The 23425-nt window shown below is 41.1% G+C and overlaps 1 protein-coding gene across 1 annotated transcript in view; it reads right to left on the bottom strand.

Moving 5' to 3' along the window:
* Positions 1 to 23425, bottom strand: part of LOC122802455 — a 707224-nt gene that overhangs the window by 604718 nt on the left and 79081 nt on the right. The window contains exon 2 of the mRNA XM_044072076.1: positions 21578 to 21910. Within this exon, the coding sequence (XP_043928011.1) occupies positions 21578 to 21910 (333 nt within the window). The remainder of the gene's footprint in view (positions 1 to 21577; positions 21911 to 23425) is intronic.

Raw genomic sequence — 23425 nt, 5'->3', positions numbered from 1 at the left:
TCCACAGATCCTGTTTTCAGCAGAGGCCCAGGGAGAAATGCTCCAGAAGCATGTCTTTAGAATGTGGGAGGAAACCCACGCGAATGCAGGGAGAACATGCAAACTCCACACAGAAGGCACCCCAGCCGAGAATTGAACCAGAGAACCTCTTGCTGTGAGTCAACAGCATTAACCGCTGCACCACTGCGCCACCCAACATGACAATCTCTCCAAGCAATTGCCAAGAGAGGCCCAAATACGTCCTCAATCTACAAAACACTTTTAAGGGGTATATATGCAGCTTTCTTCCCATATAACCAAATTACTAGATAACTACATAATCCAGTCCCCAAAAACACAATTTATACAGCTGTGGACTAATTTCTACTATAATAAAAATAACATTAGTACCCCAGCCGAAGTACTAACCAACAACTAGCCTTTAGTTAGATACCCCAGTCTCTTAAATGAAAAAGACATAGTATAACAATGTTACAGGGTGATCTGATTATGCTCCAAAAAATAAAACAAAATATCCTTTTACAGCTAGATTCATATGTAAGAACTTGGCTCTAACAATTCTAACGTGCATAGAGCAAGGTGATTAAGCTGTGATATCCAGAAAAAGAGAAAATCGGGTCTCAAGCTATAGCAGCATTTAACTGATCTTACCAAATAACATACCTTACTTCAGTTGTTAAGATCGAGTATTGAACTAAGCAGTTAAATCTGCCAGAATTGACCAACAAACAATGACAGAATCAAAAACAAATTTGTTCTGCCTGCTGTCTGTGCTAGTAATATGTCCCTGACTTTTTCTAACATAACAGAATCTCTTTCACTGTCTTACTGATAGTGCGCACTAAGTGTTTTATGGCTTTGAAAGCCAGCAAAAAACTTTTCCCTGTAATTAGTAGTACATGGAGCAGATAAAGCTCTATGCACTACAAAAACCTACGATTGTGTCTCCAATCATAACCCTTTATTATGTGTTCTCGGCATAAGTGCCAATCAACTCTCTAGCTTCACTCGAGGGGAATTTCTTGACATCCATGTCTCGAAAAAGTAATAAGCAGGTTATAATCAGGGACCTGTAATCTCCTGTATCACAGCTAGCTTCTTATGCATGAAGCTCAGTATTAATCAGTGACCTGTAATCTCCTGCATCACAGCTAGCTTCTTATGCATGAAGCTCAGTATTAATCAGTGACCTGTAATCTCCTGTATCACAGCTAGCTTCTTATGCATGAAGCTCAGTATTAATCAGTGACCTGTAATCTCCTGTATCACAGCTAGCTTCTTATGCATGAAGCTCAGTATTAATCAGTGACCTGTAATCTCCTGTATCACAGCTAGCTTCTTATGCATGAAGCTCAGTATTAATCAGTGACCTGTAATCTCCTGTATCACAGCTAGCTTCTTATGCATGAAGCTCAGTATTAATCAGTGACCTGTAATCTCCTGTATCACAGCTAGCTTCTTATGCATGGAGCTCAGTATTAATCAGTGACCTGTAATCTCCTGTATCACAGCTAGCTTCTTATGCATGAAGCTCAGTATTCATCAGTGACCTGTAATCTCATGTATCACAGCTAGCTTCTTATGCATGAAGCTCAGTATTCATCAGTGACCTGTAATCTCCTGCATTACAGCTAGCTTCTTATGCATGAAGCTCAGTATTAATCAGTGACCTGTAATCTCCTGTATCACAGCTAGCTTCTTATGCATGAAGCTCAGTATTAATCAGTGACCTGTAATCTCCTGTATCACAGCTAGCTTCTTATGCATGAAGCTCAGTATTAATCAGTGACCTGTAATCTCCTGTATCACAGCTAGCTTCTTATGCATGAAGCTCAGTATTAATCAGTGACCTGTAATCTCATGTATCACAGCTAGCTTCTTATGCATGAAGCTCAGTATTAATCAGAGACCTGTAATCTCCTGCATCACAGCTAGCTTCTTATGCATGAAGCTCAGTATTAATCAGTGACCTGTAATCTCATGTATCACAGCTAGCTTCTTATGCATGAAGCTCAGTATTAATCAGTGACCTGTAATCTCCTGTATCACAGCTAGCTTCTTATGCATGAAGCTCAGTATTAATCAGTGACCTGTAATCTCCTGTATCACAGCTAGTTTCTTATGCATGAAGCTCAGTATTAATCAGTGACCTGTAATCTCCTGTATCACAGCTAGTTTCTTATGCATGATGCTCAGTATTAATCAGTGACCTGTAATCTCCTGTATCATAGCTAGTTTCTTATGTATGAAGCTCAGTATTAATCAGTGACCTGTAATCTCCTGCATCACAGCTAGCTTCTTATGCATGAAGCTCAGTATTAATCAGTGACCTGTAATCTCCTGTATCATAGCTAGTTTCTTATGCATGAAGCTCAGTATTAATCAGTGACCTGTAATCTCCTGTATCACAGCTAGCTTCTTATGCATGAAGCTCAGTATTAATCAGTGACCTGTAATCTCCTGTATCACAGCTAGCTTCTTATGCATGAAGCTCAGTATTAATCAGTGACCTGTAATCTCCTGTATTATAGCTAGTTTCTTATGCATGAAGCTCAGTATTAATCAGTGACCTGTAATCTCCTGTATCATAGCTAGTTTCTTATGCATGAAGCTCAGTATTAATCAGTGGCCTGTAATCTCATGTATCACAGCTAGCTTCTTATGCATGAAGCTCAGTATTAATCAGAGACCTGTAATCTCCTGTATCATAGCTAGTTTCTTATGCATGAAGCTCAGTATTAATCAGTGACCTGTAATCTCCTGTATCATAGCTAGTTTCTTATGCATGAAGCTCAGTATAACAGAAATTTAGCTTGATTGTGCCACACAGACAGCAGTGAGAAAGGTGATGCATTAGAAATCAACTATCAGCTTTAAAAGCTGTAACACCACTCTGTTATACAGATGGCAGTAAGAAGGGAAGTGCAGTGCTATTGAACAAGCAGTACTAAAAGCAGTTCTAAAGTTGCCATACAACCATTTTTCCTAAGGCAGTTAAAACTCTCCATGCTTTACAAAAAGTATGATTAGGTGCCTGTTCATCACCAATTATTAGCTGTTAGAATTAATGTTAAAAAAATGTACCACTCATGCTTTGCTCAATGTGGATTTTGTTTGGCACCCACCTCTCAAATACTTAACAATTTGGTTATGAATGGACACCTGAACAAAATCCTCTGTATCTGACTGAACTATAACCATTGGAGAAAATGGGTGATTGTTAAGAATGCAGATGCTATTATCACTGACATCACTAAAATGCAGTGTGACACGTTCGTGAAGCAGTTTTTGTAATAGTTTAAACCAAGTAAACTAATATTAGTTACATTTAAATTAGAATGAGATAATATAAAGTAAAATTCATTACTGCTGTGATAAATGTCTTTCTGGTAATATAAATGCACTTTTAATGTTTTTGTAAACAGTCAATGACAGTGACACTACTCTATGGTTTGTATGTTTCTCTTAGTGCTGACTACACTACTGACTTTTACAGCGTAAGAAATAGTTTTTCTGTGTTGGAATAAGAGAACAAAATATCTGACAATTCCTGAATAGCAGTAATTTACTTACAGTTCATTTTCATTTTATAAGCGTTAAGAATCGTGACATTCCAGTGCCTTGCATTATGAAATGACTAATCATCAGTCATTTTCCGAGGGACATGAAAACATGAGGGATATACTTCCAGGTGTTAACTGTGCTACACTGTTGGCTTTCATAGTGTAAGAAACGTCCTTGTTCCCGTTACAAAATCTCCTCATTGATGACATTTGGAGTATTAAAGCACAAGCACACAGCTGTCAAACTGCGCTACTGCTATAACATTTTAACTACCACCTAGATACACTACTGTGGTTCAGTATCTGCATTACTGCCAGAAAATATGGGGTCTGCAGATGGAGGGGATCAGTCTGCAGCCGTGCTTTACTTTATGAAGTAGAAGTGTGTCTGAAAAATCAGATTAGCACCTCTAAAATTAAAATACAAGTAGTGTTACCTTCCTCAGTTTGTAACAGTGTTATCATTTCAAATTCAAACATATACATATATAACATTAAAAATAAGCCTCTAATTCTTGTGTTATGCAAAACAGCTGAACCATCCCTGCAACTGGGTTACATCAGCAGCAACAGAATTTAATTACCCACAATTAAGGAGATCATCTATACTCACTTGTATTCTAAAGATTATCCTGGATGCCATCTACTCAGTCACATATAATGCAGACACTGCAGAGGCATCATAACAGTTAAAGGGGTCATTTTAACATGATGCGTAAATCTGCAGTTCCTAACACATCAGACTACAGCTTAAAAACCTAGCCCACAATTCATCCAGCCCATACATGCTCTAATTCAGGACAAGTCCTGAAAAAAAATAAGGCATTTTCTATGTTTATTCCGACTACCTATTTTCAGTGATGCTTTACCCAAGTTGAAGCAGCCTAGAAGACAGAGCTGTCTTTTAGATAGACTTTCCCATCACACCCCATTCAGCTGTCTTCATGGTCAAACGATGTGTCAGGTAGACAGCGTAATCCAATAAAAAAAGCACCATGTAATCCGAAAAGTCCATTGCTATGACAGGATTGGACATTGGGACACATTTTGCAAAATCATGTGAATCTGATGCTGGTATATAGATCTGCCATTTTCCCAACCCTTTACCTGTTCCATGATCAGGCTGTCTATAAATTGTTTCTCCAACTTCCACTGTCACTTCAGAAAAAAGAACGAAGTAACTGCCCTCTGCCAGATTCCCTGTTGTTGGCCTCGTCTTTTTTTGGCTAAACAAGAATCGAACTAGTGTCCTCAACTTGCAGATAACACAGAAGACTAAGACTCTGAGCTGTTAATGAACTGCTGTCTGTAACCAAGGATACAGAGGGTTGATTTTTTTCTATCGGATGACTCTGAATAAGTTACCTAACTAGACAGTTCTCCTAAGTTACCCCTGGAAAGAAACACTTGTGTAACAAACATATTAAATCACATTCGATCTAGTAATAATGACCCTTTTTGGTTTTAGCGCGTTGTCAGGCTGCTTCTTTTCTAAAGCCACCAGGGGAAGCTGCCATACAAACCACGTGAATGTAACTTGCTTCAAATTCTTCTTTAAGGACTTAAAATGTTGGATATCAGCAGCAAAGATGTAAATTATCTGTGCTCCTGTTCATGATTCGTCGACTGTGTATCAAGGTGTAGCTGAGGTTTGGACAGCTATCAGTTTGGGGATAAGAGAGCGATATTTCTGTTGATTGCAGACAACATTTTCCTCTTTACCTCAACTGAGTATGATCTCTGGTGTGCATTGCCATGGTTCAACACTGTGTCTGAAGCAGATAAAATGAGAATCCATACTTCCGGTGCAGAAGTCTTGGATGTCCTTCTGTTCACATGTTGTAGTATTCATAACAGCAGGGAGTTGCTGCCAGCAGTGCCACCTTCTGGCCAGTATACCAAAGTCTGTTTCTCGAGGGTACGGGTGACGTCCCTTGTCAGGGCCATAAACCAACATTGGGTATAAAGGTGACGTCTGCACACACCCTCCTTAGAATTTTCCTGCCGTAGTGAACACCAGACTCATGTTCGCCAAGATCGCATTTCAGACAACCGTTAAAATTTCCAGATCGGACAACCGTTTCTTCCTACCAATACAGATAAATGCCCTGTTGGGTTTTTTTCATTGCCTTTGATTATTGTTATGTCAGCTAGAAAGGGGAAGCGTGCTTGTGGGAGACAAATTCCTCACAAAGATGCACGCGAGAAATGCGTTTTTTGCTTAGGCGAGAACCACGGCCATACGTCCTGCTCCATTTGCAAATCTTTACTTCCAAAAAGCCTTTGCAGCCATCTTGCTGCACTAAAATTGTATTTAGAAAATCAGAGACTCAGACATCTTGCGGTCAGTATGGAAGGGGAGAAGGCCCGTTCAAACAGCCGCCGAGGAAGAAGACCAAAAAAGTTAGGCCGGAATCCCTTACTGCGCCTCAGGTATCCAAAAAGGTCCTTGAGGCTGATGAAAGCCCGGCATCTTCCCAGACATTGGTTTCCAAGCCAGGTCCCGAAACCACTATGGAAGCTGGGGTGGCAGAAACCTTCAGTACGTCCACTGAGGCTACCCAGCCATCAGATCCAGATGGCAGAGGGGAACCATGACTCAGTCTATCGGAGGGCCTAGCTCCTTCTCTTCCACCCAGACAGACGTCCACTCTAATTCTCTCTCCACCGACTACTCCTTTAAAGAAAAAAACAAAATGTTCAACACACTAAAACCCAACCAGCTCCTGGATGGGAATTTTTTTCTCAGAGCCTTTTTAAGGCCTTTCAGGCCATACAGACACAGCAGACCCCACCAGCAGCCCCCATTACTCAGCCAACTTTACAAGTTTCAGAGGAAGAGTACTCCTCTTCAAAGGAATCCTTTTCATATGAATCCCAAATAGAGTCCCCAAAAGTTTTCATCACCCCAAAGGAGGAAAACTCCATTATACCTGAATCTCCAGGGGAAGAAATTACTTCTGGAGACACAATCTCTCTCATGAGGAACCATTTCAAATGGCAAGCATCTGAAGTTTGATACCAAGAAAAGATACTTAGACCTTTTGCAAATGGAGTAACCCTCTCCATCAGCAGTGGCTCCCTTGCTACCTGCTTTTCAGGATGCTTTTCTGGATGCTTCACAGTCCCTGACTCTCAACCGCCAGCTGTTAAACATCCAGACCATTTTTACAAGGTCCCTCAGGATACCCAATACCTCTTTAGGAACCCTCCAGTAGACCCAGCAGTTATTGCTGTCTTTGCTGAAAAATCATCCAGGCAATTACCTTTGCCTGCTCCTTATCCCACAGACAAAGACAGCAAATTCATGGATAGAATAGGGAAGAAAGTCTATACCTCCTCTACTCTGGCTATTAGAGCTCTAAACTACTAAACACATATGGCTAAATATGTTTTAGATACCATTTCCAAGGCCTCCACATTACTGAGGCACCAGACTCTCCCATTAAAACCCAAATTAAACACCCTTCTTTCCACTGCATCCCTGGTAACTAGGCACTCAAAGTGCAGTTATTATACTGTGGAAGCCTCATCTAAGTCTGCTGCATCTGGATCAGTCTTAAGGCAATATTCTTGGGTGAGACTTCAACCCCTACCCATGGATGTGCAAACAAAATTGCTGGATGCACCCCTGGATAATAAAGCCCTGTTTGGCCAAGCCTCAGCAGAACTCCTTAAGTCCCTTCAAGAAAAGGGTAAGGAACTTCAGAATCTTAAACACCTTCTAGTGTCTCCCATTCCCAGATATCACAGGAATTGTCCACAGAAACCTTCCTCTGTTAGAAGGCAGTCAGCACACACCGCTCCACAGTCTAAAGGACATAGACAAACCAGGAAAAGCTCTACTCCTAGGTTTCCTACAAGTTCTTCCACTATACCCTTTCAAGGCCAGTTTGACCAGTCCAGACTGCCTCCTCTGTGACTACCCTCCCTTGCACCAAAACACCCCACTTTCCCTCCATCTCACCCTCTCCCTTCCCTTCTGGCAGATTACATCAGAACAATGGGTTCTCTCCATCATTCAGTCAGGCTACTTCATGACTTGGTGGATGATACCACCCTTCCGTGGCATACTCAACCACCTGTAAGCAAAACCCACCTTTTCCCCCTCCTATCATTCAGCAGCTTCTACTTCAAGGTACCATAGAACAGGTGCCACACCAGCAAAGAAACAGGGGTTTTTACTCCAGAACATTTATGGTACCAAGGAAGGACAGCACTTGGAGGCCAATCATAGACTTATCCTATCTAAACCTATTTCTCAAAGTTCCCAGTTTCAAATTGATTACCTTACCCCTCCTCTTACCACTAATTCCAACTCAGACTTTCATGGTAGCCCTGGACATAAAGGATGCCTACCTACACATCCCCATACACCAACATTACAGGAAATACCTCAGATTTGCAATAGGCTCCTGCCATTTGCAATTCTCAGCCTTGCCCTTTGGACTCTACTGCCCCCCCCCCCCCCAAGTATTCACAAAATGCCTGGTCCCAGTCACTGCCCACATCAGGACTCAGGGTATTCAGATATACCCATACCTGGATGGCCTGCTCATTCTTCATCAAGACCACCAAACCCTCCTGTTACATCTACAACAGGTAATCTCCACCTTATCTCTGTTAGGGTTCACCATAAACCATGAAAAATCTCACCTGATCCTCTCTCAAGACCTGGTTTTCCTGGGCTGCAGGATCAGAACAGACATAATGAAAGCCTTCATTCCAGATCAAAGAATCCTAGACTTTTGTCTATATTTTCAAAGAATCCTCTCCCACACCGCCTTGCCAGCTCGAGAGATTTTAAGAATTCTAGGACATATGGCATCACTCATACCCATGTTGCCTGTAGCAAAACACCATATGAGAAAAATCCATTGGTTCCTGAAAAACCTAGGAAGTCAACACACCCAGCCCCTGGACATCCCCCTCCCCTTACTTCAATGTCTGAAGAAGGAACTCCAGTAGTGGATCTCAGCTCTTCAACTCAACCAAGGGATCCACCTTCAGATCTCAGCCTCCCTACAACAGGCCTCCACAGATGCCTCCAACTTGGGATGGGCGGGGGGGCTGTGCTACCTACAAGCCAAAAACAACTCTCAGTCCAAGGCACATGGTCCAACTCAAGACTAAAGAACCATATTAACATCAAAGACATGAGGGCTTTACACTTGCCCCTGCTAAACTTCAAATCAGTCCTTCACCCAGAAACCCTGAAAGTAATCACAGACAATATGACAGTCCTGTGGTACATCAACAAACAGGGGGAACAAAGTCCTTCCCTCTGTGCAGCCTAGCAATCCAGATCTGGAACCTAGCAGTATCTCTCCACATTCATCTGCTAGGTGTCTATACCCCTTCCACAGAGAATGCCATGGCAGACTACCTGAGCAGAACTTTAGCTCCAAGTCACAAATTGATGCTTCACAGGGAAGTTTTTCTAGGTGGGGTATTCCACAAGCAGAACTTTTTGCCTAAGCCCAGAACAGACAGATGCCCAAATTCTCCACAAGGAATCCACATCCACAAGCTTGGAAAGTGGACGCCTTCTCCTTCTCTTGGGGGGAATGTACCTCTCTGCCTTCCCCCCATTCACCCTAATTCAGAAAGTCCTTCTGAAAATACAGAGGGACAACCCAGAAATCTTACTGGTGACCCCCTTTTGGCTAAGACAGCACTGTTTTCCCCTCTTACACCTACTAGTCAAGGGCACTCATCACAGGTTACCCCACCGGATAGACCTACTCACACAGGACAAGGGATCCTTACTACACTCTTAGGTGGACAATCCGAAATTAACCTTATGGGTGATAGGGTTTTGATCCCCTACAGACACCTATACTCAGAGGACGTACTCAATGTTCTGCAGGAGGCCAGATTACCTAGTACTAGGAGAAACTATGTATCCAAATGGAACAGATTCTCCTACTGGTGTCAATGAAAAAAACAGACCCACTGACTAGCTCTATACCTATGGTCCTTTCCTATTCGTGTGAGCTACTGCACTCAGAGCTAACATATTAATCTGTCAAAGTGCATGTATCTGCTATCTCTGCCTGCCAATCTCCCCTCCTCTGGCTTCCAGACTGGAGGTCAAACTTTTCCTCAAGGGAGTGCTTCACATCAGTCCTCCCAGGAAACCTATCCCTCCCCCTTGGGATCTGAACTTTGTACTGGAAAAACTTACATTGCCACCCTTTGAACCAGCTCATTTAGTATCCCTAAAGCAATGCACACTGAAAACAGTTCTACTAGTGGCCCCTACATCCACCAGGAGAGTATCTGTGATTCAAGCCCTCATGGTTACCTCTCCTTACCTTATTTTCCACAAGGGCAGAGTCACCCTAAGGACCAACCCTTCCTTCATGCCGCAGATGGTTAATGAACTTTCACTAAACCAGACCATCAATCTACCAGTCTTTTACCCTCAACCACAAAAATCCTCAGAAAGGGCTCTCCATTCCTTGGATGTCAACAAACAACTGCGGTACTACTTAGACAAAACTAAACCCACCAGAAAATCAGATCAACTTCTCATTTCCTTCCATCCCAGAGCTCTAGGGAAGGCTGTCTCCAAGCAAACCATTTCCTCATGGATTTCAAAATCCATTACCCTATGCTACACTTTCCATGGAAAATCCCTACACGGACAAGTCAAACCTCACTCTACCAGGGCAGCTGCTCCCTGAGCTGCCTATTTCAAAGGAATTGACTACGCTTCCCTCCTGGAAGCTGCCACTTGGACTTCTGTCCACACCTTTACCAGCCATTACAAACTGGACCTAGTCTCTACAGCTAGGGCAGGGTTTGCCAGGTCTATCCTCCAAGGGATCATTGACCAGAGAACCCAATCCTCCACCCAAAACCATGCCTGAAAGTACTGGTGATTTCCCTATTGTTATGAATACTGCAACAGTGAATAGAAGGACATAGAATAGTTGTGCAAGAACTTACCATAACCTTAGATGTCCTTCTCTTCCATGTTGCAGTATTCAATCCCCCCACCCGCCACTCTGCCTTTAACATCTTGCTTGCCATTCTGACCTGGAGGATATTACTTTGATACTCCCTAATGTCTCAGTACACAAAAAACACCTACTTTCTTGACTTTAGCCTGCATGTAATTCCAATGGTCCCCTTGGGACTCCTCTACCCACAGGAGTACTACTGTATACGGCAGTTCATTCTGAGAAGTGTCCGTGCAAATGTCACCTTTATACCCTACGTCAGTTTATGGCCCTGACAAGGGACGTCACCCGTACCCTCGAGAAACAGACTTTGGTATACTGGCCAGAAGGTGGCGCTGCTGGCAGCAACTCCCTGCTGTTATGAATACTGCAACATGGAATAGAACATCTAAGGTTATGGTAAGATCTTACACAGCTATTCTTTCTTTCCTAGAAAAGGGTAAACTACTGTCTGCAGGTGACAGAGCAGCACCTACTTCAGGTAAAGGAGTGGTATACTGGGGTTTTGTTCTTCACTGAAGGTAGATGGGATCAAGAGAAAAACAATGGCTCCAGCAGCACCAGTACTATAGCCATTGTGCTGGACTGGACTGTAACATGAGAGCCAAGTCAAAAGATAAAAGTCTTGATTTACTGGTCATTTTATGTCCTTGCTCTCTGCTAAATACTAAAAGAATCGATCACAAAATTAAACAGAAATTATGCTCCTTTTTAGGGTCCCTGGGTTTAATATCCAAGACAAAAATGAGGAAGTTGACAATCCCATTATATCTTGCAGTAGAATGACTACTCCTCCTCTGGTTTAACTGATGTGAACGAAGACAATGCAGGCAACTTACGTAGATGACCATATGCACTTTGACTGGGAGGTATTCCAAGCAAAACCACTGGGAAAAGGCCCAGGGTACACCTAAGCCACTCCTGAGAGATTATTTTCCCAGCTTGAAGTGGAATATCTGGGAAACCAAGCTTGGAATAGTTTCTGGAGACAGACATGTTTAGTTTGTACTTCTCAAAGTGGTGTCACCATAATCCTCTACATGGCAATCTGTTTTATGAAATAAACCCCTTCTGCAACATCAACAGAATGGTTTGGAATGACAGGTATATTTCGCAGAGCATACTGCTGCTCTGGAACTGGCTCCCGTCCACATAAAACAAAGTTACTCTCTGTCCATTTTCAACTGCAACTTGGATCTATGGCTGAGAAAAAGAAATGTACCGCAGAACTGTCCCCTGTACTACTAATGGGCATAGACACCTCCTAAATGGTTTATCCCATGCATGGGTCCCCTCAAATTATCTATAGTATGATCTCAGTTATTCTCTTTAGGGGTAATAAACAATTATCAACCATGGGATGGGTCAGGACAATCTATAACCAAATGGGATAGTTTATTTGAAACACAAAAAAGGAAACTGGCAAGGCTTAAAATGGCCAGCAAGGGCAGCTAGCCTAGTACTTACCTATAACCCTATGGACCTATAAGAGATCAGATGGAGGTCAAAAAAAAAAAAAAGTTATGTACTCACCATAACGTTTCATCTGTGTTGTCAATTTTCATTCACCATCAACATATGGTCCGGATCCGACCTGGCCACTATTTTCAGCTCATAGAAGCCTACAAACTCTTGAGCTCCTCTCTACCCATAATGTCTCTCTCGTGTTCCCCCTCAGATAATACATACAGCTCGAAAGGAAAAGACCATCAATGGAGATCAAACTGTAAGGTATTTATGATAACCTTTGAATCCTCACATGGTTACTTCTTATTTATGGACGAGGGGTAGCAGAGTAGGGAGTTGATGGCGAAATAAAATGGACAATACAGATGGAACATTATGGTGAGTACATAACTTCTTTATCTGATGTTATCAATTTTAATTCACCATCAACGTATGGGGCACAGTCCCCAACTACCTGAGACCTATATGATCCTAAGGAAGGATATTCATAAGAATGGCCAAACCAAAGGCTGCTCTTCCCCTCGAGACCAGATCCAATTTGTAGTGGTTGATATAAGCATGTGGATATGACCAAGCAGCAGCTGCACAAATAATCATCCATGGAAGCTCTTGACTGAAAAACTGTGGATGTTGCCACAAATCTGGTAGAATGAGCTCTTACAGGTTTGTGGATGGACATACCCAATTTTGCATACACCAAGGAAATACATTCCATTTTCCATTTGGCTTTAGTTATTTTCCTAAACTAAAAAAAGAGAGATGACAGCGAAAACCCAAACTGATAACCACCAAAATTCACTGTGGAAGTCCAATATGAAGTCCAACCAGGACAGGATTTATCGAATGCGCTGAAAACTATTCAACATTCTTCTTCTCAAGTTAAACAAGTGTTGCCAAGTGACTCTGTTGGATTTCCTAACATTTGTTTTACACAGCAACAAGTTAGCGACTCACAGGAGAATGCGCCTTCTACATCGGCTCATATTCTAAATGGAAAATCAGGTGACTTTCATAATACTAATTCTTGTTTTGCTTTCAGTGACATTATCAAGAAGAATTATGACTAACAAAAATCCTTCTCTAGTAAAACAGAAGCAAAAGCCCTAACATATAGGGAGAACTTAGATAAACTTTATTATTTCATGGATAGATACAAAAATATAGAATGTGATAATGCTTATCTTAATGAATATTTGAAGCACAACATAGTCCCTAAGGGACTGAGAGTAAGTACCCGAATAGGGTACAGGAAGGTTCCCAATTTCATACAGATTTAATCAATGCTTTTGATAAATTTGGCTTGAAAATTATTAAAGCTATAGTTGATGAGAATGAAAGAGATATAGCTTTTTTGTTGAAAGAAAGGGAATCAACTAATGGTATTATTTTGAATGACTTGTTATTTACTGTGGATAGTGAGAAAGATACATATCATGACATTTTTAATTGCATTGACAAGAATTGTATTAACAATATTCAGAGAAAGGAAAGTAAATTACAAAGGGGTGTTAAGGAGTATAAGGAAGGTATAGCTTATCCGAAATCAAGGCCTTTTCAGAGAATAAAGGAATTTGTTCACAGGGGTGTTGACAACAGTATGATAATGGTGAACGTATCAAAGGTCAGGATAGTAATGTTAGGGATATCCCTTTAGACACCCCCCCCAAAGATTGGACAGAATCAGGAACAAACAATAGGTCTACTACAATTACAACAATTACAGAGGGAATCTGAGGGGGCAACCCTGGAATTGAGAAATTTTCATTTAGAGTGTGATTCATTTCAGACTTTAGAACCTTTGATCACAGCTGACTTTGTACTAGGAACTTCCACTCTGTCTTCAGAAAACACTGATGGTATTACATGAGAAGGCAATGTTTTTTTCTCATAAAGGTTATAAAATTTATAATTATAGTAGTTTTCCAATTTACATACAACATTTTAATTTATTTTCCAAGGGTTTCAAACTTGTTTCTTTGAGGAAGGCTAATATTCCCAGAGTTATTATTGACTTAAAGCTTTTTCTTAGAAAAAAGAATTTAGCTTTATATTTCAATATTATTTCTGACAACTCCTTTTTATTTACTCCCCTGAAGGAAAAAAAGTACTTTTAATCCACCCCTACATCCACAATTAAAAAATTTTGAGATTTTAGCTGAGAGAGAAATCAGGAAAGGAATAAATACGCATAGAGTTTATTCCAATCTATCCAAGAAAGAGACTAGCCTCCTTGAGTCACTTAGGAATGATCGTTCTATTAGAATTATGCAACCTGATAAAGGAGGTAGAAAAATTTTGATGGACAGTATTGTTTATGAGTACAAAGTAAAAGAACAACTTGACGATGTCAGCAAGTATTCCAGAGCTTCCATTAATGATGTTAATATAGCTCATTCTAGAATTCACCTCATGTTAAACGATTTACTTTTGGAGGGTTCTAGGAGTTTGGATACTTTCAACTTTTTATATAATAAAAATCACAGAGTTTCTTCTGCGTTTGGGATTCCCAAGGTCCATAAAAATTGTATAGATCCACCATTTCGTTTAATTGTTTCATCTGAAGGTTCCATTACGGCTCCTTTGGCTAAGTTTGTAGACGTAAAGTTAAAAGAATTGTCTTTCTTGGGACCAGCAGTGCTCAAGGATTCCTGGGATTTTCTTAGTTGAAATCGGACCTTTACAAAGATAACACAATATTTGTTACTTTAGATATAGTTGATTTGTTTGGGAGTATCCCACATGATACAGGGCTCCAATGGTTGGAACAAGCAATGATTTCAGATGGTCATTTTTCTAGTAATGATTTCAACACTTGTTTAATGTTAATGGAGCTTATTTTAAAAAATAACTATATGTTTTATGAAGGTGAATTCTATAAACAAACTAAAGGTGTGGCTATGGGGGCCAAATGTGCCCCCACGTATGCTAACATTATTTTAACCTGGTGGGAAAATACATATGTATTTGAATAGTGAATTCAATAGTTGTTGGTCCCTTTATAAGCGTTTTTTGGACGATATTGTCATTTTTTGGACCGATAGTATGGAAAGGTTTTATGATTTCTTGGAATATTTAAAAAGTACATCACAATTTTTGGAATTTACATATAACTTTAACTCACAGGAGCTTATTTATTTGGATGTGCATATTACAATGGATAAAGGTATGTTTGTTTCAAAAGTATACAGAAAAAATACCTTTTCAAATTCATACTTACATTTTACCAGCGGTCACCCTTTTTATAAAAAAAAAAGAATCTTATAAAAGGGCAACTGGTTAGAATTAGTCGTATGACGTCTATTGATAAAGATCTTTATAGTGAGTGTGAGTTTGTGGGTCAAATGTTCCTAGAGAGAGGCTACCCTATTCATTTAATTGAGCAAGTTACAGCAGAGGTCAAAGATGGTAGATTAGGTAGATTTGCCCCAATTTGGGAGTGGATGCTTCTGGTGATGGTTCTTCTTGTCAGTTTAATACCCCTAGTGAATGCAAGGCAGCTTATGTTTCAGATTTTAATGGTGATGCAGGTATTATTAGGGAAATCATTAGTAAAGAGTGGGAGAAATTCAAGGAAATCTCAGATTTGGGACCCCGCTTTAAGAATTCATTAACTTTTACAAATAGAAAATAAAGGAATTTTAAAAACCTTTTTAAATTTGGTAGTTGTTCCACAAAATATTTTAATACTACAAGAGTAGGGACTTTAAATGTGGTGCATGCTCTCAGTGCCCCTATCTTATTAATACCACCCCATTGGCAATAAGGAGCAGGGACAGAACTCTCACAAGTAAATGTTTTGTCAATTGTAATACTAGTGGGATTAGTGTATCTTGCTTTGTGCAAGATATGTAATTCGTTTTATATTGGCAAGACAGAGAGAAAATTAAAAACACGCATTTATGAACACATGTATGAAATAAGTAAAGCTAATTCTAATAATGCTTTATTTCGTCATAAGTCCATTTGTCCACAAGCTCTATTTTTGTTTTAGAAGTAGTTCCTAAGGAAATTAGAGGGGGCATGTGGGAAACAAAACTTGAGTATCGTGAGCTTTATTGGCAAATTGTTTTAGAAGCCACGAAATACCCAGGTTTAAATGATATGCTTTCCATTCTCCCAGTTTTAAAAATAAGATCAGCCAAGTTGTAATTGGCATCTTTGTCCACTAGAGGGCATTTATGTACCATTTTCTATTAGTTGATTGTAATATATCATTATTTATTATGTTTTTATTTAATTCATTATATATTTAATATGTGTTGCCAGCTTTTTACATCTTGTAATCAGTGTATTTATTAGCTCAAAACAAAGTGTTTTTGGAGTTTTATACAAGTTCCTAGTTTTAAATTTGCATATTCATGAAGTCAGACATGCATATTCATGTTTTGAAGTGATAAAATTGATTGTTTGATTTGATTGGTTCTTTTTCCAAGCCACTATTTCAAATGTGATATAAAAACAGTCCTTTGTAGTTTTTTGTTTTTTTACATCTGATGAAGTGTGGAACGAAAACGTATTAGTGAGATTTATAGTGTTAGTGTATCTGTGTGTGTTCCTGCAGAATTTGTGCAATAAACTTTGTTTCTTTACACTTTCCTTAATGGGTTGTCCCAACTTATGGTATGGAAAGGAAATGACAAGTTGGTCTACTTTCCTAAGGTCCTTTGTAAACAGAAACACAACTGTCAATGAACATCCAATGAATGCTGCAAGAATTCCCCTTGGTTACTGAAATTTGGAAAGAATGCTGGAAGATGAATGTTCTGATTAATATTGGATTCTGACACACCTTTGGCAGAAAGTAAGCATTGGTCCATAAGGAAATCTTATCTTTGCGAAAGACCAGGACAATGCATGAAGCTCTGATATTCTTCTGGCTGATGTTAAAGAAACCAGAAAGGCTGTCTTCCAAGATAAGAATTTCAAATCACATTTGGCTGCAGACTCAAGGGTGCATCAGGCCCTGCAGTACTAGGGTTAAGTCCCATTGAGGGACAGGGTCCTTAAAGGGATGTCTTAGCAGAAGAGTACCTTTCAGACATACTTTACAAATCTTTGCAGAAGCCAAGGAAAAATTACGTAATCCCACATGGAAATCTGAAATTTCTGAAAGCTGAACCCTAATAGTGGATGTGCTTGCTCCTTCATTAAACAATTCCACTAGAAATTCAAGGACCGCATATGTAGGAGCTGTAAAGGGTTCTATGTGTTTTTTCTTCACCCACACAAATAAATCTTTTCCACTTGCTTCTGTACAATTTCCTAGTAGAAGGTTTATGGGAAGATAATAGAATAGAACGGACTGGGGAAGAAAGCATAGGTTGCCTGGTCAGCAATGGAATTGGAGAAACCATGCGGTCAGTCTGAGGTTGGGAAGATCTAGGTTAATCAGTCCTGTCAGATGGGACAAAAGGTCTGGAGTCGGATCCAGAATCCAAGGTAGGGATAGTAGGTGAGACCAAAGAAAGGGGAACCGCACTTGTCGAGGCCAGTAAGGTGCAGTGAGGATTACTCTGCTTTTCAGTCTGGATGCCATCTGTAAGAATCTGGGGATAAAGGGAGTTGGGGGATAGGTGTATACCAGACCTTGGGGGGGCAATCATTGAGAAGAGCGTCCGATGACTCCCCAGCTGGAGGTGGGGGGGGATTAGGGCAAAGAAGTTCCAAGGGAGATGCAAAAAGATCACAGCAAGGCTGGGCCCATTACGAAAAATCATTCTCGCCACATTCTGTAGCATCCATTATAACTCTCTCATGTGATACCTTGCTAGGGGTACTAAAGTAATGGCTAGTGCCATCGAGCCTAGAGCCTGGAGGACTTTTACATCCTCGTGCTGCTAATGATTCTTCTGATCTGGCTTCTGATGCTCTGTAATCGTGGTAACGGTATGGACGCAAGCATGGATTGAGTGTCAAAGATTGCGCCTATGAATTCCAGATTCTGGGTGGGTTGCAATTTTGATTTGTCGAGATTTATTGCGATCCAAGCAAGTGTTTAGTACATGGTCTCTCACTTGTACCAACTGATGCCTGGTTAGAGCGGTGGTCATCCAAATAAGGGAAAACCCAAATTCCTTGCAGCCCTAGATGGACTACTACCACTCCCGTGCATTTGGTAAACACCCTGGGGGCTGTGGTGAGGCCAAAGGAAGTACTCTGAACTGGTAGTGACTGGCTCCCACTCAGAAGCATAAGTGCCTCCTGGACTATCTGTTCATCTTTATGTGATAGTATGCATCCTAGAGGTCTATAGAGCACATCCAGTTATCCTTCCCTAAAAAGAGTAAAATGGACTGTACCGTGACCATCTGGAACTTAGTGTGCATGACCAATTTGTTTAACACGCTGAGATCCAAGATCGGTCTCCTGTCCCATCCTTTTTGAAACCAAAAAGAACCTTGAGTAAGTTTCAGATCCTATCTGGTCTAGTGGAACTTCTTTGATGACTCTTTTTGCGAGAAACTGTTGAATTTGCTGAGTTGCTGGCTCCCTTTGGTTGGGTGGAAAATTGCAGAACTTTGTTAGAGATGGGAGTGGAAGGAAAAGGGGTATGGAACAACCACTGATAATAATTCTCTACACCCAAATATCCCTTGTTATACTTAGCCAGGCTGTTTGCTGCACAAAAAAATTGCTCCCTCCCGACGGCCTCCAGGAGAAGACAATTGGGCCTCCCTTCAACAGCGCTGACCCTATCTCTGGATCCTACTTTTTGTGGGCCTCCTCTGCCACAAGGGCGTCTTCTGTTGTTAGCATTTCCCCTTTGCCTCTGGGATAATCACTTCCACTTGTGTTGGGGGAAAGGACCTTGAGATTTTCTGAACCACATCTTGCGAACTTCCTCCTGCTTCCTTGAAAAGGTTGTGTGTGTGTGTGTGTGTGTGTGTGTGTGTGTGTGTGTGTGTGTGTCTGTGTGTGTGTGTGGGGTGTCGAAAAACGTACTCCAATGGCAGACAAGTTCTTTCCATCCTTCTCACACCTGAAAAGTGTTTAACAGTTTGTCAGAAAAGGGAGGAGCCATCAAAAGGAACGTTGATGAAAGAAGACTTGAAAGGTTCTGTAAAATTACACAGGTGCGTCCAGGCATGCCTCCTCATGGATATGCCTGAACCCACTGCCCTTGAGACACCTTCAATTGCATTGTAGATAAGCCTCATGGAGGAGTTCACAACGGATTATAAGGTTGCCAACTGAGGGGGCACCGACGAATGGGTCCCTTCAGTCATGGTCCTTGCCAATAAGTTGGAAAGTTCGAGTAGATCCTTTTGCAACCTTGTAAAATAGGCTAGGTAATTCAGCAATCAAATAGCAAAAGTTGCTGAAGCGCACATTCGTTTCCCCAACCTGTCCATTGCCCTAGACTCTTTATTAGGAGGATGGACAGTCAAACTCTCCTTCACAAGTTCCTTTTTGGTGGCCGCCGCCACAACAATGACATCAACCGGTATATCCTTACTCCAAAACTTCCTTTCTACTTGTGGTACCATAATTTTTTCTGGTCGCTTGAAGATGGGTTCTGTCGAGTCAGACTCCTTCCAAGCCTTCCAACAAATTAGGTCCACCAATTCATCTGGCGGCGGAACTACCCAGGAGGTAGATGGGTCAGTCCTGAAAGCTTCCAGATATACAGACTCCTCAAGAGAACAGTTTTGGATAGATCAACCACCCTTTTGTTTTAGGAGTTCGAGGAGATATCATCAGATTGTCATTTAGGTAACCCTTCCCATTCGAGGTCAGTATCCGTGGTGACTATTGGAATAAGTCTAGGTGTTTCCTCTTACACCGCCTCTTCCTAGGGACTTCCTTGGTGGGGTGATCCGGGGAAGTGTCAGAAGAGGAGGGGATCCCAAATTGGGCAGTCTGGAAACTTTGGACTGCCTGTCCTTGTGGCATGAAGTGGTGAGGCTCATGAGACAAAGACAAAGGAGCAATTAAGGATAGAACCAATGGGGGAGGACCTAACTGATCTGAAGGTTCAGAAAAAAACCTTCTTCACTACCCTAAAAGCCAACCTCCCCGGGGAAGAGGAAACCAATGGAGCAGAGCAAGAAGGTCCCTGGTCTGCTGACATCCCCTCCCCCCGAAGGCTGTCTGCCTGAGGAGGAAGCCACAACTGAACTATCAAACACTGAAGCCCCAAGAGGGAGAAACATCTCTGAAAACCTCGGCATCAACTGCACCCACCAGACCCGATGTGGAAGCCCCCAGCTTAGAGAGCCATCAAGATCTGAAAGGGTTAGATCCAACAAAGTTAGACTTATTGTTGGATTGGAGAAACCCAGCTTCCAAGGGTCCGACCCAGATGGACCTGGAACACTCAGATCCGAAAACTCTGAAACCAAGTGTCAGGTCAGAGGAGGATTGGACATTGGCAGAGGTCCTTGATCCAACGGGGTAGGAACTCTAAGGGCACTCCTCTGAAGTTGTTCCGCTACCAGCTGCTTCACCATCCTAGCCACATCACCTTCAGTCAGGCTTTTTGAAGAGTGTGAGGATATCAAGTATGAAGGCCTAGAGCTCCTTTCCAGGAAGGGAGAAGGTACCCTAGAAGGCACCGGAAATAATGGCAGAGCAGTCCTGGGAATGGGTTCCAGATCTGAAGACTTAGGATCTGATGTAGTTTTCTTTATAAGATATGGTAAAATCATCTTTGTCGGATCCGAAGACTTGAGTAGAGCCAGGGAAGTCGGATCCGACCTCAGAAGTTTCTTTTTTAGGTTCCACAGAGGATGGTACATCTACGGACCTGGATCTCTTTGCATGATCCCTAGCCTTGGATCCTGAACTTTGAGTTTGAGAAGAGGAAGTGGAGGGCTGAGCCCCAGTGATGGCTTGAGAAAAAGTCATAGGCAGCAACCCTTTCAAAATCAGCTTGTTTTTCCTCTCTGTGATGGCCCAAAAGTTATATCGCACGGCTTATTCAGATGCTCAAGTCCTAAGCAGTATACACACAAAGCATGTCTGTCTGAGAAAGGCATCTTATGTCCGCATTTAACACACTTCTTAAAACCTCTTCCCACCATGCTAAAGTTATTGAAAGGAGTGAAGTGAAATGAACAAAGTAAACACAGAACCACTACGGTAGAGAGAGAGAAGCAAGCATTTACAAAAAAGGATGATTTTCATTCTCAGCAACAGGAAATAGCTGAAGGATGGGATAGAACTATATAACAAAAAGGAAAGGAAGATTAAATGAAGAAATTCAAAATTTTAGAAGTTCTGTAAGTAAATCTTACTGTTGGAGCTCAAGAGAAGTCAGCAACCATGTCTTGATGCTACGAGTGCCAAACAAGATCTGAGGGGAATAGCAGTGAGGCATTGTGGGTAGAGAGGAGCGTGAGAATTTGCAGGCTTCCACAAGCTGAAAATAGTGGCCAAGTTGGATCCAAACCATATGTTGATGGTGAATGAAAATTGATAACATCAGACTGCAGATTAAACAGGTAAGTAGACAACCCAGGCAGTATACAGCAGAATGTATACAGCCCGGTCACATGAAACATTTTGTACTCCTAAACATAAAATCCATAGCTAAAATGAGTTACATTACATTAAGCGCTAATATGAACAAATCCTTACCATAGACTTTGAGGCATGTTTTCTGTTCTACTGATCCAGATGGATATCCAATGAATATACACTTGTAACATCCTTCGTCTTCTTTTCTTACTCCAAATATTGTAATAGTGGACTGATTCAAACTCTGCACAGTTATATTTATTCGATTCTTAAAATTTTCATACAGCTCTGGAGCAGCAGATTCATAATAAACAGCCACATCTTTCACATAGTAGCCTATGTACTTTTGCCACACAACCTTTACTGTTGTTTGATTTGCTGCCATCTTAGATGTCAAGTTAACATTTTCTCCAAGTGTAGCGATGATGTCCTCCTCTTGCAAAATTGCCACTCCTGAAAGGTATACAAAAATACTATACAGAATCAAACTCTCACCTTCAAAAGACTTACTGATATACACATACACACACACATACAATTTGTTAATAAACATTTTGTGTACCACTAAGACATGACAATCAGTTTAACAGAGGACTAAAATAATGAGGTACTAATGACCTCCATTCTGCAGTCATGTGTTTAATTCCCTCAGTCTCCATTTACCTACTGTCTGATTATAAGCAAGTCTCTTAATCAGAAAGTGCTCCTTGGAAGAGGTTGTTGAAACTAGTACGTTTAATATTTAGATGACAAAGACGTGAACAAATAGCTGATCACAGCAAAGACAACTAGCAAAAAGAATATTAAAAGCAAATGTTTTAAATGCAATAGAGAAGTGAAAAAAAATTGAACTTCTTTTGCAGCACAGCAATATCTTTCAGTTCAAAGTGCAGTATTAGGGCAACTCCGTTATGTAATTAGTTCTGATCACAACAACGTCTATTTTATTTCATTAAAAATGTAAGCAAGGAATTCTGTTTGGAGTTCAGACTTGTCTGCAGACTTCAGTTACATGTAATGGGCAGTATGGGGGGTTACATGCGGATAATACCCTACAGATGGGCAGTATGGGTGGTTACATGCGGATAATACCCTACAGATTACAGCCGCAGATGAATCATGGTAAAGTTATGTGAGACAGCAGGTTATGAAAGAACTTTAGAGTATAAACACTTTACTTGAAAAGGATGATGAATGGCAGTAACACTAAAAAATTACAGAAATTATGGAGTGAACTAGTCATAAGCTGCGTAAATACTCTCTCAGATATTTCTGATTATAATTTATTATTTTTTGTTATTGCTACTTGAAGGCCTTCATCCAATTAGCCCATTTATTCTGGGAAACTGGACATTCCCAAGCTAAGCAAAAATCCCAAGACCCATTTGTTCCTGTCGAGAAATCCCATTCGGCCCTCCATTCCCAGCTGACAGTAAGGTGGCAGGCAGCAGGCCAGCTTGCTGGTCCTGTAGAGTGGCATACCCTCTTCCCCAAGAACACCCCCTCCCCCCACCAGTGATTCTTCCAAGTTCTGCCACTGCTGTGTTCTAAAGGGAAGCTTACCTGAATAAGCAGAGTTCTCCTCAGCTAATAGAGTGAATACATTGAGACAGGGTAATCTTGGTAGGTTAGTTCTCCCTTGGTGTAGCTCATAGGCTCTCTACAAGAGTCACCCATGTAAGAAGCCAGAACCACCTCCCTGCACCCAGAATAGGCGAGACATACACTCCCCTTCCTGGAGAGCTTCCACAGGCACCACAGATGCTAACTGAACTTGGGTCGCCTGTACCGTAGTCATGGCATTAACTTTTGATTATATTTCCATTTCCAGCAGTACAGTACTATTTTAAACATTACTACATCATGCCATGTGCTATGTAAAAGAATCAACCAATTAAATCTTACAACGTGCGTCTACTGTAAGAAGTTAGAATTGCACAACTGCAAGGTTATTCAAGCATAGACTGC

Source organism: Protopterus annectens, chromosome 5.part0, assembly GCF_019279795.1.
Source record: "Protopterus annectens isolate FY-2018-M chromosome 5.part0, PAN1.0, whole genome shotgun sequence".
In the NCBI taxonomy this organism is placed as follows: domain Eukaryota; kingdom Metazoa; phylum Chordata; order Ceratodontiformes; family Protopteridae; genus Protopterus; species Protopterus annectens.
The sequence above is the reverse complement of the archived record's forward strand: the minus strand, read 5'-3'. Positions and strand labels throughout refer to the sequence as shown.